A 25,796-nucleotide genomic window follows, 5' to 3' on the forward strand; every position below is an offset into this window, starting at 1 on the left:
GGAAAAATCCCCCCCACCCCTGCCCTAGAAACCTAGGAACTACCAACAGAATGACAAACGAGATCTCTAGCAATTTGCTGCCCTATTTAACAGCATCCCAAAATCAGCCACCTGAGGCAGCTGCCTCACGCCGCTGAATCACAGGCTGGCCTTGCAGCCGCATCCACGTCCCTAACCAGTCATTACGCTCTGGGTATTTTTGTCCAGATGCCCTTTCCCTTCAAATAGCAGTTCTGCATTAAATTACGTTGGCGATGTGTTTGTTTGTTTGTTTGTTTGTTCCCCGTCCCCCCCTCAAAGGCATTTTTTAGAGAGGCGGTCAGAAAAGGAGGGCAGGTACACAACACATACCCACAAGCACCGACACACAATTGTACACTGACAGCTTTTCCAGTGTGGTAAATATATATGATCCACTTTGGGGGGTCATACAACTGCCCTCTCTACACACAAAATAGATCTTTATTCATGCTCTCTCTCTCACACACACACACACACCCTCTCCAAAGTAGGGCATCCCTCTAGAGGGTGAACAAATTCCCGTTATGGGTTTTTTAGGTCACTTTGTTTGTGCCTGCCTGCTTTCTATTTATAGAGGGAGAAGGAAGAAGTGTCCTGGGGGGGAGAAGAGAAATGGGGGGGGGGGAAGGTTGTAGGGGGGTTAGGTGAATGAGTGAGTGGATTACAAAAGGCACATGGAGAGGTTTGTTGGGATTCAGATGCCCGGTCTCGGCCCCCAAACAACCTTGTCATTTTCTCCCTCGGCATCGGTTACTGGCCATTAAAACCGAGAGCATCCCTCTTCCAGGCAGGCTGGTTGTGTTGGCGCGGATAAACCGGCTTGTGAGATTCCGAAAATTTCGTAAAGGTTAAATGGGGCATAACAGCTCAATGGCTGCTAACGTTTCAGGGCCAGCAAAGGACGAGGTCTTTTTTATTAACCTCGCGTTCCCTTCAGGACCGAAACCATTAGCAAACAAAGCCACCCGTTCTTCCCCCCCCCGTTTCCGAATATCTCATCCGTCAATCCGTAATGAGCAATAATAGTACAAGGGGCATGATCCAGGAATTGTTAAGCTCTTCTAAGCCGTATTGATTCCAATTAGAGCGGCGGGCACGTGCCGAAGCGTCTTGCCGTACAATCGATGGGCTGAAGTGCTTAACTTTGGTGGAATTAAGCCCTTTCTATTGGCCTAGGCCTCTTCCTAAACGTTCAGCGGTGCTTACAACAGCGGTGCGAGGTAGGCTAATATCATTCCTATGTCTCTGGAGGCGAGGCAGAGAGATCGGTTTTGCTAAAAGCCCCCCTGGCGTACAATCTTAGGATTCAGAAGTAAGTCCCTTTGAGCTCAGTGGGAGAGTTTAACATTAAGTGCGTATAAGATGGCAGCCTTGGTGAGTCAGTGGCCAAGAGGTGACGTCGGAATTGGGGACTCCCAAGCATGCGATTCTTTGTCTCAGCTGCTATAACGCACTGGTCTCAGAAAAATGGGTGTGCACAGATCCTCCAATGTCCGTATTTTCTAGGGACAGTCCCAGATTTACAGAAGCCACCCTGGTTTCTTTTTTGATCCGGAATGTCCCACTTTTCCTTAGGATGTCCCTGTTTTCATTGGAGAAATCTTGGAGAGTGTGCAACTCTCGAGCCAAGGAGATAAGAAACTATACAGCCTTTAGAAGACTTCTGAAGGCAGCCCTGTATGGTTTTATTATGCTTTTATATATGTTGGAAGCCACCTAGAGTGGCTGGGGCAACCCAGTCAGATGGGCAGGGTAATAATAATAATAATAATAATAATAATAATGGAATAGGAACTATTTTCATCAGAGAACTGTTGGAGGGTTTGGTGTAATAATAATAATAATAATAATAATAATAATAATAATAATAATAATTTTTATTTATACCCCGCCAATCTGGCTGGGCTTCCCCAGCCACTCTGGGTGGCTTCCAACAAAATATTAAAATACAGTAATGCATCAAACATTAAAAGCTTCCCTAAACAGGGCTGCCTTCAGATGTCTTCTAAAAGTCTGGTACAGTAGTTGTTTATTTCCTTGACATATGGTGCGAGGGCGTTCCACAGGGCGGGTGCCGCTACCGAGAAGGCCCTCTGCCTGGTTCCCTGTAACTTGGCTTCTCGCAGCGAGGGAACCGCCAGAAGGCCCTTGGAGCTGGACCTCAGTGGCTGAACGATGGGGGTGGAGACGCTCCTTCAGGTATACTGGACCGAGGCTTTTTAGGGCTTTAAAGGTCAGCATGAACACTTTGAATTGTGCTTGGAAACGTACTGGGAGCCAGTGTAGGTCTTTCAGGACCGGTGTTATATGGTCTCGGCGGCTGCTCCCAGTCACCAGTCTGGCTGCCGCATTGTGTCTTAGTTGTAGTTTCCGGGTCACCTTCAAAGGTAGCCCCACAGGAAAGAGCAGAGCATGTATGTGTGTGGGAGAAAGGAAGACTATACAAGGCCATGAGGTAAATTGGGACTGGGAATCTTTTGCAACCCGAGGGCCACATTCACTTCTGGCCAGGCTTCTGAGGGCCACATGCCAGCGGTGGGCAGGGCCAGAGGCAAAAATGGGCAGAGCAATAATACCTTCCTACAGGAGTGTAGTTTCTACACACCGCACACTTAGACACCCATGTTCTTCTCTATCCCTCCACCCAGACAAGCAAGAGCCATCGTCAAGAGTTCAAGGGCCTATTCCAGCCAGGCAAAAACCCTCAAGGAAGGTGCAAGGCAGGGCTGGCGGGTGTGGGTTTGTCCTCAGGAAATCTCCAAGCAGCTGATGGAGAGCCCTGGAGGACCACATTCGGCTGCAAAGCCTAAGGTTCCTCACACCCAGGTTGGCTTGCAAATTCCCTACACTCTGTTGTGTAAGTATGGGAGAGCAACAGGTCACGTGGGTGTCCATAAAACCACCCGCGTATTCCTGGCATGTCGTCTTGGAATGATGCGCATGTTCCAAAGGGCTGACATCCTTTGTAAGTATGTTAAATTGCCTCGTTAGTTCCCGTAAGGGTATTTTAGTTCTGGTGAGGCATCAAGCAGAAGGGATTCCGTAAGGAGCCCCTTTGGAGTGGCAGCAACGAGTGTGTCTCTGTGGAAGTTTCAGCTTCTGCCTGCTGCATGTTCAGGAACAGTTGTGGGAAATACTTGTGCGTGTCCATGCCCATGTGTTTCTGTATGGTGTCGTGGGCTGCCTAAGTGCAACATGCATGAAATACATTTGTATACTAGGATGCGGTGTGTTGGATTTCTGTTGTGCTCTGCGTGCATTGATTATGGGCTTTGTGTTAGTACTGACAGGTGTGTGTGTATGTTTGTGTGTGGGCACCACGCATATAAAGCACACCTATTGCACATTTTAAGCATGCCATCTCCCAGAGAATCCTGGGGCCTGTAATTTGTTAAGGATGCTGAGCGAGCACTGAATGAGCTTTAATTGTACGGCGTTTGTGGTATATGGCAGGGATGGGGAACATTTTTCACTCCAGGAGCCGCTCTCCCTTCTGGGTAACTTTCAGGGGCCCACATTCCTATAGCGGACAAGGCCAGAGACAGACACGGGTGAGGAAGGAATGCAAATTTTACCTTTGTACAGTGGGCTAATTTCTATCTAGGCCAGAGCTTGGGGACACACTTTTTAGATATGCATTATTTCGCGACACAGTAATTCAGTTTTACTAGCAAACCGGTGGTTAAACTAAACCCCTTTCCAGCTAGGAGCGTTCACACGACACAACTGCAGCCGATACACCAATGTGTCGCGACACACAGTTTGGAAAGCTCTGATTTAGGCAAACGAAAGCCATAATCAGAAATCAAGAGCACCTTCCAGACAAAGCACTCCTGGATACTGTGAAGCAGGGCAAGTGAGGGACGTGGCCTGAGGAGAGGTGTGTGGCCTATGGAGAGTTCTGAGGGCCAAGTAGAGAGGTGTGGAGGGCCGCATTCAGCCCCAGGTTCCATACATACCCCAGGTATCAGATCATTTGTGACAGGTTAAAAGAACATGCAAAAGCTGTGTCAGAGAATTTGTATTTTGGAGGTTGTGGTCCGACTTCCTTTGCAAATGATGGGGAAATACAAAGGCCAGAGGGAGCTATATTTACATGATAGTGGTGCACGGAGTGTGTGTGTGTGTAATATTGGCAAGTAAGGTGCTGGAGGAGACTCTTGAGAGCCCCATGGACTGCAAGAAGATCAAACCTCTCCATTCTGAAGGAAATCAGCCCTGAGTGCTCCCTGGAAGGACAGATCCTGAAGCTGAGGCTCCAATACTTTGGCCACCTCATGAGAAGAGAAGACTCCCTGGAAAAGACCCTGATGTTGGGAAAGATGGAGGGCACAAGGAGAAGGGGACGACAGAGGACGAGATGGCTGGACAGTGTTCTCGAAGCTACCCGCATGAGTTTGACCAAACTGCGGGAGGCAGTGGAAGACAGGAGTGCCTGGCGTGCTCTGGTCCATGGGGTCACCAAGAGTCGGACACGACTAAACAACAACAAAGGAAGAATCTTGAGAGAATTGAGTTCTGACAGCTCAGCTGGTAGAGCGTGAGACCCCTAAACTCAGGGTTGTGGGTTCAAGTCCCACGCTGGGCCAAAAGATTCCTGCACTGCAGGGGGTTGGACTAGATGACCCTTGTGGCCCCTTTCAAATCTACAGTTCTGTGGTTCTATCTGATTGACCAAAGGTTCCTACCACATCCCTTCCTTTTCTTAGATGCAAGCAGAGTCACAAGGAAGGAAAGTGCTTTAGCTATTCTGATGAATTCTGGATGCACTTGAGCCACTCCTTAAATGCCCAAGCCATTCCTTCTATATCAAGGGAAAGCCCTTCTTTAGATGTCGCCCATTTGCCATGTTGGATTGGGTTGGTGGCAGCCCGAGTCCAGTATCTGGAGGGCACCCCAGTGGCCACTCTTGTTCTGCCTGTGGATGAACAAGGTACACAAACACTGGGACCCACAGAGACCTCTACCCCCCCCTGCCCCAAAGGCAGAATCCTAACCAAACAGACCTACCCTCACACCATTACTAACACAGAGACATTGTGCGGCTCATACCTCAAACCCCGTTGTGCACCCCCACACTTTAAAAAAAACAAACGATATATAAATACAGTCTTCTCTCCACTGCGAAAATTCAGATGCACATTCCTCAGCAGCAATATTTGGCATGGCAGTATAAACAGAAGCGGCTCCGCTTGTCAAGTCATGTCACATCAGTGGCATAATCCCCCTGCTCTCTGTACCTGCCGGATCCCATCTCCCATTTCACACCCTGCATGATACACACACACACACACACACACACCAAACACCCAGACACATAACAGATGACATCACAAAGTGATGCGCACACAGTTACCCCCGGCACAGCGCTCCTGCTAAACAGTCTCACACCTCGCACATGGAATCTTGCGTCCCTCACCCGTTGCACACGCTACCTGTGCCGGTGACCTCCGTGGAAACATCTGATCAATGCACAAGCTCACGCAACTCTCCAGCACATCAGATATCCTCCTTTCTGTGCATGTTTGAGGGAGGAAAAAACCCAAATAATTGCAAGTGCATTATACACACACACACACACACGGTTGAGGCTAACTCTCTTTTTCTCAGAAATTAACAGGCCTTTGTTAGTTGTATTTGTTCATTTCAATGGGGTTGCTCTGAGTAGGACTAGCACTGATGCAATCTACAGGCCCCGGCTGGCTGCACAACCTGGCCTTTGGAAAGGCCATCTACACAGATACCTTCATCTTTTTGCACCCCTCCTTTGCACACCTGTCAACACAACCACACAGGCATTTTCCACAACAGCTCCGCTGCACAAATCCCAGCAACCGAGTGATAGGCAGGCACGGTTGCGAGAGGCTTCTGCAGGCAGGCACCCGCGCAAGAGCGGCGCTCCGCTCCTCACAGCGGACCCATGCTCCCTCGCCCTCTCAAATTTCTCCTCTGCAAGCTGCATTCGTGGATAGAGCATCGCACCGGAATATTTCCATTCTGCACAACGCGCAGCATTTGCACGACCCCCTCCTGACAGCACCACACACAGGAGGGATAATTCCCACACACAGCTTGATGGGCACATGTGCAAAAAAAACCCAACCCCAGTATATATCTATCTGATCTGCATCAGAGGGAATGGCACATGCTATATATATATATATATAAACAGTCTTCATGTGCCATTCCCTCCGATGCAGATCTGATCTCTCCCCCCCCCCCTAACCCCACCAAACGCCCACCTTGCACCCAGCTACCCAGGCGGGCCCGATCCCCGCCTGATCGTTCCCCACCAGCAGAATCCTTTATTAAGAGACCCATCCATCACCTGTTTTCTCCGAAGACATCTCTGCCGCTGCTCTCGACGTGGCTGCCCCTCTGTGTCTGTGTGTCTGTTGTGGAGGCGGGCTGGGCGGGGGGGGGGGGTTAGAGACCCACCGGAGGAGGGAGAGAAAGCTCTCTGCGTCACCCCCCACCAAGAAAAGCCTCCCTCGCCGTCTCCTCCTGTCTCTGCCTTCCTTTGCCTCCCTCCCTCTCTCCCTCCTTCCCCGGACGAGCCACGCGGCTCTTGCTGTCCCTGCGAAGATGATGGGGGGCGATGGAGCGAGAAAGCGGCGCGCGCGGGTGGGGTGTGGGGGGGGGGGGAGTTAAAGGGCCAGGCGGCTTCACGGGCAACCCACGGAGCCCACCTCTCGGCTGTTTTTCTCCTGCGGTGCGGGATAGCTCGCTTTCAGACCCAGGAGGACTTTTAAGGGTCTCTGACATACATATATATATGCAGGAAGCTGCGTTGTAGTTATTGGTCCCATCCAACTCCATATTGTCAGCTCTGACTGGCAGCAGCGGGAGATGCCAGGGATCGAACTTGGGATTTTCCGCATGCAAAGCAGATGCTCTATCATTGTAGAGTTGGAAAGAACCCCCCCCCCAAAGGTCATCTAGTCCAGCCCCCTGCAAAGGCAGGAATCTCAAGTGAAGCATCCATGGCAGATGGACTCTCCAAGAAAGAAGAGTCCACAACCTCCCAAGGGAGTCCGTCCCACTGTCAGAAAGTTCTTTCTCATGTTTAGTTAGAATCTCCTTTCTTGTAACTTGAAGTCCTTGGTCCTGCGTTCCAGAGCAGGAGAAAAACGAGCTTGCTCCATCTTCCATGTAACAGCACTTGAGATATTTGAAGGTGACTATCCTGTATCCTAAGGGACGCAGGTGGCGCTGTGGGTTAAACCACAGAGCCTAGGACATGCCGATCAGAAGGTCGGCGGTTTGAATCCCCGCGACGGGCTGAGCTCCCGTTGCTCGGTCCCTGCTCCTGCCCACCTAGCAGTTCGAAAGCCGTCAAAGTGCAAGTAGATGAATAGGTACCACTCTGGCAGGAAGGTAAACGGTGTTTCCGTGCGCTGCTCTGGTTCGCCAGAAGCGGCTTAGTCCTGCTGGCCACATGACCCGGAAGCTGTACGCCGGCTCCCTTGGCCAGTAAAGCAAGATGAGTGCCACCCACCCCAGAGTCGGCCACGACTGGACCTAATGGTCAGGGGTCCCTTTACCTTTACCTTATCCTATATCCTCTCAGTCTTCTCTTTTCCAGGCTGAGCATATCCAGCTCCTGCAGTCGTTCCTCATCAGGCTTGGTTTCCATACACTTGATCATCTTGGTTGCCCTCCTCTGCACATGTTCCAGCTTGTCAACATCCTTCCTAAATTGTGATGCCCAGAACTGGACACAGTATTACAGGTGTGGTCTTACCGAGACAGAACAATGCAGTACTGTGACTTCCCTTGATCTGCACACTATGCAGTCTAGAATGGCATTCACTTTTTTTGCTGCTGCATCACACCTTAGACTCATGTTAAGTAAGACCCCATACTTAACCCCTACTGAGCTCTGGGCCTTCCACAAGCCTATAGACCCTGGCAGTGGTTGCCTTTCCAGTCAGGCTTGTTGCCTGATTCTGGAACTTTGCACTTTTCTGCCATACAATGGTACCTGTACAGGTTAAGAACTTAATTCGTTCTGGAGGTCTATTCTTAACCTGAAACTGTTCTTAACCTGAAGCACCACTTTAGCTAATGGGGCCTCCTGCTGCCACCGTGCCGCCATAGCATGATTTCTGTTCTCATCCTGAAGCAAAGTTCTTAACCCAAGGTACTATTTTCACAAACTAAGTTTCACAAACTTGACATGTGCCAACAGTGTGACACAGCAGCTAAAAAAGTCAATGCAATTCTGGGCTGCATCAATAGGAGTATAGCATCTAGATCAAGGGAAGTAATAGTGCCACTGTATTCTGCTCTGGTCAGACCTCACCTGGAGTACTGTGTCCAGTTCTGGGCACCACAGTTCAAGAAGGACACTGACAAACTGGAACGTGTCCAGAGGAGGGCAACCAAAATGGTCAAAGGCCTGGAAACGATGCCTTATGAGGAACGGCTAAGGGAGCTGGGCATGTTTAGCCTGGAGAAGAGGAGGTTAAGGGGTGATATGATAGCCATGTTCAAATATATAAAAGGATGTCACATAGAGGAGGGAGAAAGGTTGTTTTCTGCTGCTCCAGAGAAGCGGACACGGAGCAATGGATCCAAACTACAAGAAAGAAGATTCCACCTAAACATTAGGAAGAACTTCCTGACAGTAAGAGCTGTTCGACAGTGGAATTTGCTGCCAAGGAGTGTGGTGGAGTCTTCTTCTTTGGAGGTCTTTAAGCAGAGGCTTGACAACCATATGTCAGGAGTGCTCTGATGGTGTTTCCTGCTTGGCAGGGGGTTGGACTCGATGGCCCTTGTGGTCTATTCCAACTCTATGATTCTTTGATTCTACTATTTCTGGTTAGCGGAGTCTGTATCCTGAAGCGTATGTAACCCGAGGTACCACTATATATGCCACTGAGCCTTTCCAGTGTGGTGTAGTGGTTAAGAGTGGTGGACTTGTAATCTGGTGAACTGGGTTCGCGTCTCCGCTCCTCCACATGCAGCTGCTGGGTGACCTTGGGCCAGTCACACTTCTCTGAAGTCTCTCAGCCCCACTCACCTCACAGAGTGTTTGTTGTGGGGGAGGAAGGGAAAGGAGAATGTTAGCTGCTTTGAGACTCCTTAGGGTAGTGATAAAGCGGGGTATCAAATCCCAACTCCTCCTCCTCCTCCTCCGCTGCTGCTGCTGCTGCTGCTTCTTCTTCTTCTTCTTCTTCTTCTTCCTGTCCCACAGCACACAAAGGGTGTGTTCTAGACCATGGGTAGGCAAACTAAGGTCTGGGGGCCGGATCCGGCCCAATCGCCTTCTGATTTGTTTTGCCCTTGTTTTTATTATGTATTTTGTGTTTTTACATTGTGTTTTTACGCTGCAAACTGCCCTCAAATCTTTGGATGAAGGGTGGTATACAAATTATTTGATGATGATAATGATGGTGATGATGATGATGATAGGTGTACAGTGGTACCTCTAGATGCGAACGGGATGCGTTCCAGAGCCCCATTCCCATCCTGAAGCAAATGCAGCCCACATCTGCACAGGTCGCGATTTGCTGCTTCTGCGCATGCGCATGACGTCATTTTGAGCATCTGCGCGAGCGGCGAAACCCGGAAGTAACGCGTTCCGTTACTTCTGGGTCGCTGCGGAGCGCAACCTGAAAATGCTCAACCTGAAGCAACTTTAACCCGAGGTATGACTGTAGATTTGCCTCTCGCACCTGCTTGCCATTGGGGTCTGTGAAATATACTCAGAGTCGCAAAGTGATTTCATGCTCTTTATTCAGCTCATAGTGGTGAGGAGGAATGAATGAATGTCCCCTCAAAGTATCTGCCTTATATACATTATTTACACAATGGGCTGCACATGATTGGCTAATTCCGGAATTCTACTGTAAGCCAATCAGGTTGTGGATTCACTTCTATCTGGAGCATGATTGGGTGGTTCCTGCCAACCAATCATACTGCTGCATTGTTCTAGGACCAATCAGACTGCTGCCTTTTGGATCCTATTGTTCTAGGACCAATCAGACTGCTGCAGTTTGGATCCTATTCAACTCAGTACATAACAGTCTGGTTGGCCACTGCCAGAAGAGGATGCTGGAATTAAATAAAGAGGGAGCTTAAATAAAGATGGAAGAAGATAAAGTCCCTACCAGAGAAGAATGGCAAGACAAGTTGATGGATTTTGCCGAAATGACTAAAATGACCGGAAGAATCAGAAATGAGAAAGACAAAAAATTTAATAAGGAACGGGGAAAATTTATAACTTATTTTATTGTAAACGGTTATAATCGTTTGTAGGATTGGAATATCACTTGTAGTTTAATGGTGAATTTTTGGATAGAACGGAGAGATAAAAGATTTGGATTATTATAAAAGATGCAGGAGGAAATGATTAACAGTAGGACCCACAAAGGGGAGGAGGGAAACCCAAGAGATCCCTTGGAATCTTGCTTTTATGTTGTGTGCTGGATATGTGAGGTAAAATTTCAATGGAATCTTTTTGCGGCTCTTCCAATTCATCAAAACAAGTTTTTTTTGCTTCTAATATAGCAGGTGCATCCATTATTTATTTATTTTTGACCCCTTGAAATCTCCCACGTGTTCCTCCTTTAAAAGTGGGGGTCGGGGTAACCTGGGAGGGGTTTGCAAAGGGGTAGATGGAATTGGCAGGGAAGGATAGGGGCCCCCTAGCAGGGGCGTAGCAATGGGGGTGCAGGCAGCACCGGGTGTCAGGCTGAAGGGGGGGGTGCCATTTGGTGCGTGCCCCATGACTCCCCAAAACCCAGCGAGCGACAAAACCGCTCCTGCCACTCTCTCCTTCCCCTGGCTCGCTGTAGGCTTGGGAGTCGTGGGGGGGGGGCAAATGGGTTGCAAAAGAGTGATCCGATCCCCAAACTAAGCAGCCTTCCCCCTCCCTCCCACTTCCAGCGGTGGATTTAACTTTCCATGTCAACATCAAGGGCTCCCTAGTATTGCATATAACTTTCTTTTCTTTTTGTTTTCATTTTTTCAAAAAAAAAAATTGGTTTTCCAAATTTACAACAAACACACATAGAAGAAAACATTACATTATTAAAAAGAAAACAACAAGCAAACATATAAACACCTAACTGTTTGAAGCCCTATTTAATTTTCATTGTTAAGTGACTTCCTCAAATCCCCCCCCCCCGAGTTTCCATAAATCTCATTGTAGCAGTTTTCCAATATCCACTTTCTAAAAAACTTAACTTATTCAAATCGCTACCTTTCTTTCTCTTAATGATAATTTCAAACATAATGTTATACAATTCAACATATTTTACTCCTAGGCCAATTTGGTACTTACAAATAGTTCTACTTATATTATATTAGAATATCTAGCTAAATAATCCTTAAATTTCTTCCAATCTTCTTGATATGCCTCCTCTTTCTGATCACGGATCCTTCTAGTCAGGTCAGCCAGCTCCAAAAAGTCCATCATCTTCACCTGCCATTCCTCCACTGTGTTGGTATTTCTTGCAATTTCCAATTTTTGGCTAACAGAATTCTTGCTGCAGTTGTGGCATACAAAAACAATCTAATGTCTTTCTTGGGCAATTCCAATCCTGCATATCACTTTCTTAATGGGGGGACGACGACGACATTCCTGAATTCCACAGCGATTCCCCCCCACAATCAAGAGTGGTTTTGTACAACACTCACGGAGGCACAGTTGCCCTAGAATAAAATAACAAATAAGGAAACAGGGTGGGTACCCCACAAAAAAATCATAGAATTGTAGAGTTGGAAGGGGTCTCCAAGGCTCATCTAGTCCAACCCCGTGGCGTGCAGGAATCTCATCCAAAGCAATCCAGGTATTGATTGGAGGAAATTATTGCGGCTCCTGATGGAGAGCGCGTGGTGCTGTGTTTTTTGCTTAATGTTTCGCGGACAGTTCTGCAATTAAAAATTTCATTGAAAGAAGTACGTGGGAGCTAGTAGCCACTTTCTGCGTTGTCTCGCAGGGTATGGGGGGAGCGGGGGAGAAAAGCCTTTCGTTTAATTTTCTGCAAAGCTGCTTAATTTTCTGCAAAGCGCTCCGTTGCAAGAAGGGGTTGGGCTCTCCTGACGCCAAAGGATGCAGCGAATGCATCTTTGGCTGCTGAACAGGCAGCCGGAAGTCCATGGACCGCGCAGACAGCAGCAGCAGCAGCAGCAGCAGCTTCTTGTGAGAAAGGAAGTGGGAGGCGTCTCTCACTCTCTCTGCAACCCCCCCTCTGGCACCTGGAAGAATAGAGTAAGTGTGCGAGAGAGTTAAGGGAGGGGGATGGCAAGGGGAGAGATCTCCTGGCCTGTGTCTGCTGTTTCTTTGGAGCGCTGCAAGGAAGAACTGCACCTCTGAGCATCACTTGGGGCCTTTAGGAAGGAGAAGATTTGTTCAGGTACCCGAGCCAAGGCTGGTGGCTGATGCATCACCCTCTGCCCAAATGTGGGGCTTTCAGAGGCTGCTGTCCAGAGGATTGGGGGATGGAGGGTGGTGGTGGGGGATCTGCCTGCCCTCTGCGATGGGACCTCCTAACGAACGGCGATCCCCTGCAGCCTGATGGAGCCTTAAGGAGACTCAGGAAATGCAACCCCACCCTATTTTGCAGGAAACTCTGCCAGAATGGCCCCCCCATCAGTGTTGCAGATTCACGTGAGGCCTGATCTACGCATGCAGCCAAATGAGGTGATAGAGCAGATCTGAAGAAGAGGCTGGATCAGGCCAGTGGCTCATCTAGTGCAGCATTCTGCTTTCCAGCCAGAAACCCCTTAGCATCACCTCTTTCCTATAAGAAAGTGAGCCCTCCTGCAACATTATTGCAGATCGGAGGATAAAAGCTCCAGGCCACAACAGAGCCTTTGCTTCCCGCCCAGTGGCGTAGCGTGGAGGGTGCAGGGGGGGCCAGCCGCACCGGGCGCAACATCTGGGGGTTAGGGTTAGGGGGCGCAAATCCACAGGTTAGGGGGCGCAAATCCACGGGTTAGGGGGCGCACGGGTAACTTGCCTTGCCCCGGGTGCTGACAACCCACGCTACGCCACTGTTCCCGCCTCTCTCTCAGCCCCGCTTCTTATGAAGGGGCATAGCCAGTATTTATGTTAGGGAAAAGCAGGACACTCATCTTCTGTCTGGCCCTGTCTAGCAGATTCGGAATGATATGTCACAACAAGAGTTGTTTTAAATTACTTTCTTTTGACCCCACATGCTCAGAAAAATCTGTCAGAATCTAAAATTTCTACTTTCAGTTATTTTTAATTGCTTTACTTAATCTAAGGGGGGCAGCTCGCCCCCCCCCCCACAGCTACTCCTCTGGGTGACAGACCCCTCATGTTAGTCATAGAGTGGTACCTCGGGTTAAGAACTTAATTCGTTCTGGAGGTCCGTTCTTAACCTGAAACTATTCTTAACCTGAGGTACCACTTTAGCTAACGGGGCCTCCCGCTGCCGCCGCACAATTTCTGTTTTCATCCTGAAGCAAAGTTCTTAACCCAAGGTACTATTTCTGGGTTAGCGGAGTCTGTAACCTGAAGCGTCTGTAACCCGAGGTACCACTGTATAAGTCTCAGTATCTCTTCAAAGGAACCTAGGACTCCGTCTTGCCCAGTCAGGGTGTTGGCTCACCTACCCCAATATTGTCTACACTGACTGGCAGCAATGTCTCTTCAGGGTCTCATGTGCGCGGTGGGGGGTGGTGTCTTTCCCAGCCAGGACGCAGGTGGCACTGTGGTCTAAACCAATGAGCCTCTTGGGCTTGCCGATCAGGTCGGCAGTTTGAATCCCCACTACAGGGTTAGCTCCCGTTGTTCTGTCCTAACCTAGCAGTTCAAAAGCACACCAGTGCAAGTAGATAAATAGGTACCCCTGCGGCAGGAAGAAAAACGGTGTTTCCGTGCACTCTGGTTTCCATCACGGTGTCCCGTTGCACCACATGTTGTCATGTTGGCCACATGACCTGGAAAGCTGTCTGTGGACAAATGCCGGCTCCCTCGGCCTGAAAGCGAGATGAGCACTGAACCCCGTAGTCGCCTTCCACTGGACTTAACCATCCAGAGGTCCTTTCCCTTTCCCAGCCCTGCCTAGTGATGCCACAGGGGACTGAGCCATGTGGCATTGCAAATTGTGCCACTTGGAGTTCCCTTTGAGTCAGCAGAGTCAACCAGAAAGTCTCCCAGAATCTTCTTCCTCAGTTCAGCTCATCTGTTGGTGAATTCCCATGTGGAAATATACCCCTTGCCCATGCCAGTTCTGCTTAAAATATTTATTGAAGAATTAACATTACAACTTATGCAACTATTGGCCTGAGGAAAATAAATTGAAACTACCATATTTTTCGCTCTATAAGATGCACCAGACCACAAGACACACCTAGTTTTTGGAGGAGGAAAACAAGGGGGAAAAATATTCTGAATCTCAGGAGCCAGAGCAGCAAGAGGGATCGCTGCGCAGTGAAAGCAGCAATCCCTCTTGCTGTTCTGGCTTCTGGGATAGCTGTGCAGCCTGCATTCGCTCCATAATATGCACACACATTTCCCCTTACTTTTTAGGAGGGAAAAAGTGAGTCTTATAGAGCAAAAAATACGGTATATACAGAGAATCATCTCTAGCCATCTGGCCAAGGTACCAGCTACAGTTCTCTCCTCCAGAGCGTGTCTAATAAAGAAGTCTGTTGCTAAGGAAACCCTGTTGCTGGGGAAGACCTGTTGCAGGGAGAAACTTGTTGCTAGGGGCAAAACTATGAAAGGATCATTTCAAGTCTGTTTTTAAATTACACTAATGCATGCACAGGGGCTTCTCGGTAGTGGCACCCACCCTGAGGAATGCCCTCCCATCAGATGTCAAGGAGATAAGCAACTACAATCATACCTTGGGCTGACGTTGCTTCAGGTTGAGCGTTTTCGGGTTGCGCTCCGCGGCAACCCGGAAGTAACGGAATGCATTACTTCCAGGTTTCGCGGCTCGCGCATGCACAGACGCTCAAAATGACGTCACACGCATGCGCAGAAGCGGTGAATCGCAACCGGCGCATGCGCAGATGCGGGTTGCGTTCGCTTCAGGATGTGAACAGGGCTCCGGAACGGATCCCGTTCACATCCAGAGGTACCACTGTATACACCTGAAGGCGGCCCTATATAGGGAAGTTTTTAATGGTTTATTATGTTTTTAAATATGCTGGAAGCTGCCCAGAGTGGCTGATGGCAACCCAGTCAGATGGGTGGGGTACAAATACTAAAATTATTGTTGTTCTTATTTCTCTCTTCTAAATCTTGCAGTCCGGAAGAGGCAGACTCCCAGCAGGAACTCCAAGAAAATGGAGGAGAATCACCACAAAAGATGGAGCTCTGCCAGCTGTGCTGTGGGAGCTGCTTCCAGCTTCGCCACCACGCTGGTGACCTTCCCCGTCTACAAGACCATTTTCCGCCAGCAGCTCCACGCCTTGTCCATCACAGAGGCCATCGGTCAGCTGCGCCAGGAGGGCCTTGCCGGCTTCGCACGAGGCATTGCTCCTCCGCTCCTGGCCAGGACGCTGCAAGGGGCCTTGATGTACGGCACCCATGACAACCTCCTCCGTGCCTTCTCAGACAGGTCCCCAGGGCCTTACTCGCTGAGAGACCGAGCCTTTGCAGGCCTCCTCTCGGGCTTCCTGGAAGCGCTGGCCTTTGGCCCCTTCGAGAGGGTCCAGAACGTTCTCCAGGACGGGCGGACCGTGAGGAGATTCCCCACAACCTGGAGCATCCTGGAGGAATTCAACTCCTATGCCCCCAAGAAGAGGCTGGCCCTGGGCTACTACCGAGGCCTCAGCCTCATCCTGACCCGCAATGGCCTGGGCTGTGCCCTCTACTTCTCCTTCAAGGACCCCCTACGTGATGGCCTGTCTGACAGGGGCTTGCCCCGCTGGCTCCCGGCCCTGGTGTCGGGCAGCGTGAACGGAACCGCCATCTCCTTCCTCCTCTTCCCTCTCGGCGTCCTCATCGCCAACGTGCAGTCTCAGGTGGGGAAGGAGGAGACCCTCAGACTCCCGGCGGCGGCTGCAGCCGTCTGGAGGGCTCGGGGCAGGAAAGCCACACTCCTCTACAGAGGAGGGTCCCTGCTCATCCTCCGGGCTGGAGTCACATGGGGCCTCACCACAGCCATCTATGACTTGCTCGTGGACATCAGGGGCTAGCAGCCCCTATCCCATCCCGTTAAGGCCTTCCCAGAGTGGGGGACATTATTCTGGGCCAGGCCAGAGAAGAAAGGTCCCCGTAGAGGAAGCAGGGAGAGGAAAACAGCACGGAGGACAATGTTTAATCTTGAGGTGAGGCGGGGAAGAGACCCCAGTTCTAGAGCAAAACAGCAGGTGGAAAATACAGGTCGCAGAATCCTCTGCAGAAACCTGAGGCTGATGGAGAAACACCTGCTGATCTTGCCACCTAAGGCCTTCTCCTCGATCCAGTCTGTGCCTCTGACTGCAGTCCTCAGCACCACCAGAAGTGGTTCCCATTGAGACAGGGACCTGCCTCTGAGGAACAGGTGCTTGCCTGGGGTTGGGCAGGGACCAAAACTGGAGGTCCACACCTCAGGTTCCTCCTTTTCGTACTATATGCGGGTAGTGCTGGTTTTCTAGAAAAAGAGGTGCCGCAACTCACCATGAATGCCTCCCTCATTCTCTTAGAATGGGAATGGTGCCCACCTGAGAAGTGCCTGAACCCACCTGAGAGGTGCCAGGTGAGCTCCAGCTGTTGGGAAAAAAACTTGCTGCATGCGGGTATTAATTAATTTAAGCTGCAGTGCTAAACAAGCATAAGGGGAAGTCCCTTTGAACACACTGCCACTTTCTTCTGAGTAAACGCAAGGGGGCTTCCACTGTTAACAAACCAGGGAAGCAAGGAACAAACAATGCAATGGTTGAATTAATTTGTACACTGAAGACTTTGATAAGCCAAACTCACCTCTGACTCTTCTGAGGAAGTGGGCCTGTACTTATTGCTGCAGATATATGCACCCACATGCATACCTAGATATTCAGTGGTACAGTGGTACCTCGCAAGACGAATGCCTCTCAAGACGAAAAACTCGCAAGACAAAAGAGTTTTTCGTTTTCTGAGTTGCTTCGCAAGACGGATTTCCCTATGGCCTTGCTTCGCAAGATGAAAACGTCTTGCGACTTTTTTAAAAAACCGTCAATGCATTCCTATGGGAAACCGTCAATACACAGTGGTGCTTCGCAAGACGAAAAAATTCACAAGACGAAAAAACTCGCAGAACGAATTAATTTCATCTTGCGAGGCACCACTGTATACAGACACAAATCATTATGTGTAATGCAGTAAACTTTGCTTTTTTTAAGTGAGCTGTATCTCTGTACTGACTAATGGCATGAATTAAACTGATTCAGTAGAAAGAACTATTCGAATAATTACCTGAAGCTGGTCATGACTAGCCATTATTATTTTATTTTGTTATACCTGTAAATAAATTAAATTTAAAACATGAATTCATTACTGTATGCTGATAATGGAAAATAATAATCAAAGTCCTGGCATTGGAGCTCCCACATTCCACCACTGGTTGGCGCTCAAAGCAGCAGTGGAGTTTTTATTTTTTTTAATGTTTTTAAATATGCTGGAGGGACGCGGGTGGCGCTGTGGGTTAAACCACAGAGCCTAGGACTTGCTGATCAGAAGGTCGGCGGTTCGAATCCCCGCGATGGGGTGAGCTCCCGTTGTTCGGTCCCTGCTCCTGCCAGCCTAGCAGTTCGAAAGCACATCAAAAGTGCAAGTAGATAAATAGGTACTGCTCCGGCGGGAAGGTAAACAGCGTTTCCATGCGCTGCTCTGGTTCGCCAGAAGCGGCTTAGTCATGCTGGCCACATGGCCCGGAAGCTGTACGCCGACTCCCTCGGCCAATAAAGCAAGATGAGCGCCGCAACCCCAGAGTTTGTCACAACTGGACCTAATGGTCAGGGGTCCCTTTACCTTACCTTGGGTTAAGTACATAATTCATTCTGAAGGTCCGTTCTTAACCTGAAACTGTTCTTAACCTGAAGCACCACTTTAGCTAATGGGGCCTCCTGCCGCCGCCGCACGATTTCTATTCTCATCCTGAAGCAAAGTTCTTAACCTGAGGTACTATTTCTGGGTTAACAGTCTGTAACCTGAAGCGTATGTAACCTGAAGCGTCTGTAACCCAAGGTACCACTGTACCTGGCAGTCAGAAATGGGCCCCCGTGTCACAATTTCAAAACTTGCCCATCTATCCCACCCTAAAAATTAATCGATCCGTTGGCTGGGGCCAAGCAGACATCGGACAGGTGTTGCTGGGAAGAACACCAGCCGTCGAGACTGGCCAGCCTCGCAAGGCTGTTGTAAGAATTACTGCAACAACGAATCAATGCAGGTGGGGCGCTAACAGCACGGACAAACATGTCCTGTTTACTCAGTGGTCACTTGGGGCTTACTTTCGAGTAAGTGTGGCAGGGTCGAGGAACCAAGCAAGGTTACGGGAAAGCTCAGCCGTGCTGTCATTTCGATCAGATGACAATCCATTTGGCGGCGGAGAGGGATCAGTCAGAGGACACGCATCGGGGGCTGCCTGGAACAGTTCGCGTGTCTGGGCAAAGACGACTTTCCCGGGCGGGAGAGGCGTTGTCAATATTCCGTTGCCCGGGGGCACCATGCACGACAGCGCGCATCGAGCCGTCGGGGTGATTTCCTGCTGGCACATTGGGGGGGGGGGCGACAGAGGGGCGCCACATCCTCGCTACTGGACCTAGAGTGGGTTGGCAGGGGCTGCAAGGCGAGATCCCCTTGGAAGGCAAAGCCTTCCGAGGGAAGGTTTCTCATTGGATACTTTGAAATTCCTGCCTTGCTGGGGGGGGGGGTTGGACTAGATGACTCCTGGTGTCCCCTTTCAGCACTAGGGTTGGTCCACCTGCCTTATCAGCCCCGCTTTCCGGCGTCCACGTGCTGCCTCTGCTCGCTCGGGCATCCCCTCCCGAGGAGCGGGGGCGGGGAGGCGGGCCCGCCCCGTCCAGCCCTGGGGCGCGTAGTTTTCTCCGCCGCGGCCGCCGCAGCCCAGCCAGGCGAGGGGACTACACTTCCCGGCGTGCCGCGCGGCTCGACGCCAGCTATAAAAGGCCTCCCCGGACACGTTGCCTTCGGAGAGCGCGGTGCGGATCAGTTCGAGGGCTGCAGACAGTTGAAGGTAGCGCAGAGAAAGAGGGGCGGTGGCCGGAGCTTTGCGTCCGGGGCTGTGGGGCTGTGCCGTCGAGGGGCGCGTGGCGGGGGGGTTGCAAAGCCCGGGGAGGGGGCGCTGCTTGCTTTGATCTCCCTGGGCGCGGCGCTGGGTGGGATCCCTTGGGGCGGGCGCCTTATGGTGAGGGAGCGGGGCTTGCACATGCTTCCGAAATGCTTGGCCGACGTGGACCTGGATGCACGGGGGATTAAGCATTTCCCTTGCTCCTGTGACTTGCAGAATCCTGTGGGTGTGTCCGGCGAATTCGGTGCATGCCTGTTTTGCAGTTTGGGTTGGGATCACATCGCGGTAAACGATGGTTTGGGGGGCCATCGAACACTTGTGCTGCTGTTTGGAGGGAGAGAAACCCGAGCTCGCGTTCAGACGACCAAACTGACTCGCATCAGCTGTCGGGCAACGGGAGCAGCCAGGGAGGAGGAACGGTGCAGAACTTTCGAACAACATGCACCTTGAACAATAGGTTTTCTTGAGAAAAAAAATCTCCAGTATGTTGCTTCCTGCCTGATAACGCTTGTAATAGTACGATGACTTAACTATGTCAATAGTAAGGGGAGAGATATTGTGTTGCACAGTACATAATGGCTTTTTCCACCTGCCTTGCCCCACCCTCCAGACCTAGGAGCCTTCACAGAATCATAGGGTTGGAAGGGACCCAGGGGTCATCTAGTCCAACCCCCTGCAATGCAGGTATCGCAACTAAAGCATCCATGACAGGTGGCCGCACAACTCTGCTTTGAAACCTCCTAGGAGAGGTTTACACCCTCCCAGAGAGTCTGTTCCACTAGCAAACAGCTCTTACTGTCAGAAAGTTCTGATGTCCTTTCTTGTCACTTGAAGCCCTTGGTTCGAGTCCTGCCCTCCAGAGCAGGAAAAAGAGAGCCGTTTCCAGTGGAAAAAAACTGAGGGGGGAGAGACTCTGTTTGCCTTTGTGGGTGTTTGATTTCATCTGCGCTGCCCCTCCTTCAAAAGGGAGTTGCTACCTTGGCAGGGCATAGAGTTTATGTGTATTTTATCGAGCTCAATAGAACGAAATATGAGTCATAGGGGCATGGAGAGTGCGTGTATTGACTTAACAGTACTTAGTCTTAATTAATTCTAACATTGCTTTATAGATTATAAATGCTGTATCAATTTGTTCATCACATACGTTCTATTGTGTTTTATCATGCTGGTTATTTGTAAGCCACTTTGGGATTCCTTTGAATGAAAAACAGCAAATAAAAAACATTTTGTGCAAGGCTCCCGCCGGAGCAACAAGGGCACAAGGCTATTCAATATAGGGGCTTTGTGGACCAGCTGCAGCCTCCCCGCCTTACACTGTGGCTGGCAAAAAACCAGCTGCACCAATATAAGATGGGGACACACACTTTACAGTACGCATGAAAAGGATCTAGGGTTTTAGCAGACCACAAGCTTAACGTGTGTCAGCAGTGTGATGCAGCAGCAAAAAAAGTGAATGCTATTCTAGGCTGCATCAACAGAAATATAATTTCCAGATCAGGGGAAGTAATAGTGCCCCTCTATTCTGCCTTGGTCAGGCCACACCTGGAATGCTGTGTCCAGTTCTGGGCACCACAATTTTAAAGGGATGTTGACAAGCTGGAACATGTGCAGAGGAGGGCAACCAAGATGATCAAGTGAGGAACAGTTGAAGGAGCAGTTTAGCCTGAGGGTAGAAGGGGAGATTGAGAGGAGATAGGACACCCATCTTCAAATATCTCAAGGGCTGTCATGTGGAAGAGGGAACAAGCTTGTTTTCTCCTGCTCTGGAAGGTAGGACTCGAAGCCATGGCTCCAGGCTCCATGAAAGGAGATTCCTAAACATCAGGAAGAACTATCTGACAGCAAGAGTTGCTTGACAGTGGAACGGACTCCCTTGGGCTCTGCCTCCTTGGAGGTTTTTAAGCAGAGGTTGGATGGTCATCTGTACGATCTAGTTGAGATTTGTGGACTGTGAGGAGTTGGACTCTTCCAACTCTACAATTCTATGATTTCAAATTATGTTGGACGTTTTATGCCCTTTAAGAACAAATGTGCCGGGTGTTTGTGTGCACTTGTGCATGTCTTTTCTAAATGGGGGGTGCCAAGCCCAAGGGTCAGCAAACTTTTTCAGCAGGGGGCCGGTCCACTGTCCCTCAGACCTTGTGGGGGGCCCAGACTAGATTTTGAAAAGAAAAAATGAACAAATTCCTATGCCCCACAAATAACCCAGAGATGCATTTTAAATACAGTGGTACCTCGGGTTACATACGCTTCAGGTTACATACGCTTCAGGTTACAGACTCCGCTAACCCAGAAATAGTACCTCAGGCTTTGCTTCAAGATGAGAACAGAAATTGTGCGGCGGCAGCGGGAGGCCCCATTAGCTAAAGTGGTGCTTCAGGTTAAGAACAGTTTCAGGTTAAGAACGGACCTCTGGAATAAATTAAGTTCTTAACCTGAGGTACCACTTTAAAGGCACATATTCTACTCATGTAAAAACACCAGGCAGGCCCCACAAATAACCCAGAGCTGCATTTTAAATAAAAGGACACATTCTACTCATGTAAAACCACTCTGATTCCCAGACCGTCTGCGGGCTGGATTTAGAAGGCAATTGGGCTGGATCCGGCCCCCAGGCCTTAGTTTGCCTACCCCTGCCCAAGCCTTTGACCCGATTGAAATAAAGCCTAGTTTTTAAGTGTGTGTGGGGGGGGGTGCCTTTCTCTCTGCCGTTTGGGTGCTGCCTCTCCCGCCCACCCCACCCCTTAACAGAAGTGTCTGTGCTTTCTTGCAGTTCTCAAGTCGTCGTCTCGCTTCCTTGTGGCCAAGATGTGTGACAAACCCGACCTCTCCGAAGTGGAGAAGTTTGATAAGAAGAAGCTCAAGAAAACCAACACGGAGGAGAAGAACACGCTTCCTTCGCAGGAGAGTAAGTGTTTCCTGGGACGGAGCGTTCCCTGCGGGCGTAACTGGGACTTCGGTTTCCCTCCAGCCAGGAGGAAAAAAAGAAACTAACAATCAGTTTGCAGGCGGAAGCTCTGCAACTTGGGGAAGGGCAAACGTGACCCACGGCTTGGCGGGGCAGCTGGTTGCAGCTTCAAGCAAGGGCCCACGCAGCTCGCCCAGTTCACTGGCATCTCCGGGGGGTGGGCAAGAGATGTCCCTGCCTGAAACCACGGAGAGTGTAGGCAATACTGAACAGGGTCTGACCGGAGTCTGGTGCTGCTGGGAAAGCCCAGGGCAGACTGGCGCTGCTTGGGAGTCCCACAGAAGCGCCTTGACTGCCTGACCCCTGGCCAGGCTTGTTCTGCCTTCAGCGGCCCCACCCCTGGGATTGGCACTCCAGATAAAACTGGATTCCTCTTTCCTCTACTTCTGGTTCCTGGTAAGGAAGGTGGAGTATCCTGTGGCAGCAGAGGGGCTGCTGCTTTCTGTCGACATCATCCGACAGGAATCTGGCTGCTGAGGAGGAGCTGAGCATGTCTGGGCATCTCAGGGCCCCACCTGAAAAAGAGTTTTTGCACTCTGCTGGCTGGCTGAGTGAGGCCTCCATGCCCCCAAAGACCCACTTTTTATTAGTAGTAGTATTTTTAAAAAAGAATTTCAGGTATAGTATAATCCAGGGGTCAGCAGACTTTTTCAGCAGGGGGCCGGTCCACTGTCCCTCAGACCTTGGTGGGGGGCCGGACTATACTGTATTTTGGGGAAAAAATTATATGAACGAATTCCTATGCCCCACAAATAGCCCAGAGATGCATTTTAAATAATAGCACACATTCTACTCATGTAAAAACACCAGGCAGGCCCCACAAATAACCCAAATAAAAGGGCACATTCTACTCATGTAACAATACGCTGATTCCCGGTCTGTCCGCGGGCTGGATTTAGAAGGCAATTGGGCCGGGTCCGGCCCCTGGGCCTTAGTTTGCCTACCCATGGTATAATCCAATGCGTAGAATCGGTTACATTTCAATACATTATTATATAATATTGTCCTAATACATACATGATTATTAGTAACATGCTATATGCTGTATAAGCTTGTACCAAATGTCAATATATTTCTCCAAAGTCTACATCTATAAGCAATCCGTTCATATCATTGTTAGAAAAACAGGTATATAAACTGCAGTTGCGATAAAAGGGATTGGTATTTCGACTGGAGCATAACTGAAATTAATAAGATTTTGGAATGCAGACACAAAGAAAATATCAAATATTAATACTAGCATGTGGTGGAGGCACCTAAATTGTATAATTTGGCATCTCAGTGATTGGTATTATTAATTGTATTATAATTTGGCATTATATTGATTGAAAACTAATAAAAATTATTATCAAGGTTAATAATCTAGTTTACGGTCGCCCCAATGTCTCGGTGCCATTTTCCCTGCCTAGAGGAGTTTCATTATTATTATTCATTTCACTTCCGTACTGCTTTATAATTTAAAGAAAAAAATCGCCGAACCGTATTTATTTACATACCCTATTTTTTGCTCTATAAGACGCACCAGACCATAAGATACACCTAGTTTTTGGAGGAGGAAAACAAGAAAAAAATACTCTGAATCTCAGAAGCCAGAACAACAAGAGGGATCACTGTGCAGCGAAATCAGTGATCCCTCTTGCTGTTCTGGCTTCTGGGATAGCTGCGCAGCCTGCATTCGCTCCATAAGACGCACACACATTTCCCCTTACTTTTTAGGAGGGAAAAAGTGAGTCTTATAGAGCAAAAAATACGGTACTTAACAAAGCTGCCCCATAGCAGGAGTACTCTAGGAAGCCCGTGTGGTGCAGTGGTTATCGAGTGGGAGATCAGGGTTCAAGTCCCCACTCAGTCATGAAGCTCACAGCCTCTTAAGGGATCTCCACGTGGTCGCAATTGGGCCCGTTCCAGTCGCAAAACACGCCTGGGTAATGTTTAACACTTGCCGGAGCACTAATAGTTCCTCCTTCTCTTTCAGCCATCGAACAGGAGAAGGAATCTGCGAAGTGCTCATAGAGAAGGCCTCTCCGCATGGAAACATCCACGTTCCTCCTCCCTTTTTTTAATTGAGTGAGGTGTTTTTGTAATATGATGATGTCTGTTGTGTATATTGAGCAACGCAACCTCCTCTTTAGCTGCTTCGGCGGGCCTTGAAGACCTGCCCCCTCCCCATTTCTTCCTGGGCCGCTTCCTGTTTTGGGGCTGCCAAAGGGGTGGGCAAAGGATGCCAAGAAAGAAAAGAGTTCTGGGGCTCACAGCCCCCCCCCCCCGCAAACCCCTCTCCTTCCTCTTCCCACACGCAGCAGCTCCACAAAGTGCCACTGCCTCAAACCTCTTTCAGCAGCTTTCCTCAATTTGTTTTTCCTACAAATGAAATGGAGAAATACCTGTGAAAAATAAACGAACATGAACTCCTTCTAGGTTGTCTTTTGTGTCTTTGTCAGAACTGTGGAGACCTGTTGCTGCTTCCTCCCTTGTGGATTAAATATAAAGGCACCCCTGACCATTAGGTCCAGTCGTGGCCGACTCTGGGGTTGCGGCGCTCATCTCGCTTTATTGGCCGAGGGAACCAGTGTTTGTCCGCAGACAGCTTCCGGGTCATGTGGCCAGCATAACTAAGCCGCTTCTGGCGAACCGGAGCAGCACACGGAAACGCTGTTTACCTTCCCGCCAGAGCGGTACCTATTGATCTACTTTCACTTTGACATGCTTTCGAACTGCTAGGTTCGCAGGAGCAGGGACGGAGCAAAGGGAGCTCACCCCATCGCAGGGATTTGAACCGCCGACCTTCTGATCAGCAAGTCCTAGGCTCTGTGGTTTAACCCACAGCGCCACCCGCATCGCTCCCTTGTGGATTGCATATCCTCAAAAGTCTCCCGGTTTTCCAGGGACAGTCCTGGAATTACAGAAGCCATCTTGGTTTCTAATTTGATCCCAGAATGTCCCGGTTTTCCTTTTTCCTCCACCTCTTAGAGAAGAATTAAAAGGGGTGTGTGTGTGAGAGAGAGTGCGTGATTGGGTACGAAAACAGTCCTGTTTATACTGAAAGTAAAAACCAAATGAAGGAAACATTGAAGCTGGCATACAAAGCCCTATAATTTTGAAGGAAGATGTCACCAATCCACTTGAAATTCTTTCATTGCAGTGCTTCATATGTTACAACAATGGCGGATTTTTGCATTTTTATTGCAGGCCGACTATGCATGGCTTGTAACATTTGAATGATGACTGTGGGCTGCCCCACACTTGTGTCTCATCAGGTGAAAAGGCAGGAAATAAACAAATAAATAAAATTTGATCACTGTACACTGATCTGTTTTTACCCATGCATGTTCACCCCTGGATGAGTGCATCCTCACCACAGAATATGCGCCATGCCTTACATCGTGTTAAGAACAATTAAAAATAAAGGTGGGGAGAAGCTATTGAAACGTGCAAAAAAAAGTTTATAATAGGTATTTTTGACTTGCTTTGGAGACACGGAAATCTGCCTTTTGCTGTGATGTGTGAAGTTGCAGTAAGACAGCAAAACGGCTACAAACAGAATGCTTGGGGCATGTTTGTCCCCATTCCTAATCAGGATTAAAGTATAATCCTATAAGGTAAAG

At 49.4% G+C, this 25,796-nt stretch overlaps 3 protein-coding genes and 1 long non-coding RNA gene across 5 annotated transcripts in view; 2 read left to right on the top strand and 2 right to left on the bottom strand.

The window, feature by feature from the left end:
• The window catches only part of PRRT1 (proline rich transmembrane protein 1), a 28,408-nt gene extending 21,776 nt beyond the window's left edge, over window positions 1-6,632 (bottom strand). Inside the window, exon 1 of one of the 2 annotated variants that reach the window (XM_083426663.1) lies at window positions 6,350-6,628. In XM_083426663.1, the coding sequence (XP_083282789.1) occupies window positions 6,350-6,368 (19 nt within the window). In that variant the 5' untranslated portion in view covers window positions 6,369-6,628. Of the gene's footprint in view, window positions 1-6,349 lie in introns of both variants that reach the window. The other variant, XM_083426664.1, reaches the window with a different exon arrangement.
• Window positions 1-14,374, bottom strand: part of LOC310671130 — an 87,001-nt gene extending 72,627 nt beyond the window's left edge. Inside the window, exon 1 of the long non-coding RNA XR_014507813.1 lies at window positions 14,309-14,374. This is a non-coding gene — a long non-coding RNA (uncharacterized lncRNA). The remainder of the gene's footprint in view (window positions 1-14,308) is intronic.
• Window positions 11,265-16,259, top strand: SLC25A53 (solute carrier family 25 member 53). Its single transcript, XM_083426614.1, has 2 exons — window positions 11,265-12,386; window positions 15,257-16,259. Exon 2 carries the CDS (start codon window positions 15,295-15,297, stop codon window positions 16,147-16,149), a length of 855 nt encoding a protein of 284 aa, XP_083282740.1. The 5' UTR covers window positions 11,265-12,386; window positions 15,257-15,294; the 3' UTR covers window positions 16,150-16,259.
• Window positions 16,260-19,048: 2,789 nt separating this feature from the next.
• On the top strand, window positions 19,049-24,606 carry LOC310670991 (thymosin beta-15A homolog). Its single transcript, XM_083426890.1, has 3 exons — window positions 19,049-19,169; window positions 21,997-22,131; window positions 24,167-24,606. The coding sequence occupies exons 2-3, from the start codon at window positions 22,032-22,034 to the stop codon at window positions 24,202-24,204; spliced, it is 138 nt and encodes a 45-aa protein (XP_083283016.1). The 5' UTR covers window positions 19,049-19,169; window positions 21,997-22,031; the 3' UTR covers window positions 24,205-24,606.
• The last annotated feature ends 1,190 nt before the right edge of the window (window positions 24,607-25,796 follow it).

Source organism: Podarcis tiliguerta (genome assembly GCF_965153285.1).
Source record: "Podarcis tiliguerta genome assembly, chromosome: 2".
NCBI classification, from domain to species: Eukaryota; Metazoa; Chordata; class Lepidosauria; order Squamata; family Lacertidae; genus Podarcis; species Podarcis tiliguerta.

Coding starts and splice junctions, on each gene's coding strand:
- LOC310670991 (XM_083426890.1), top strand. CDS start 22,032: ATGTGTGACAAACCCGACCTCTCCGAAGTGGAGAAGTTTGATAAGAAG. Junction 22,132..24,166: donor CACGCTTCCTTCGCAGGAGA/GTAAGTGTTTCC, acceptor CTTCTCTTTCAG/CCATCGAACAGGAGAAGGAA.
- SLC25A53 (XM_083426614.1), top strand. CDS start 15,295: ATGGAGGAGAATCACCACAAAAGATGGAGCTCTGCCAGCTGTGCTGTG.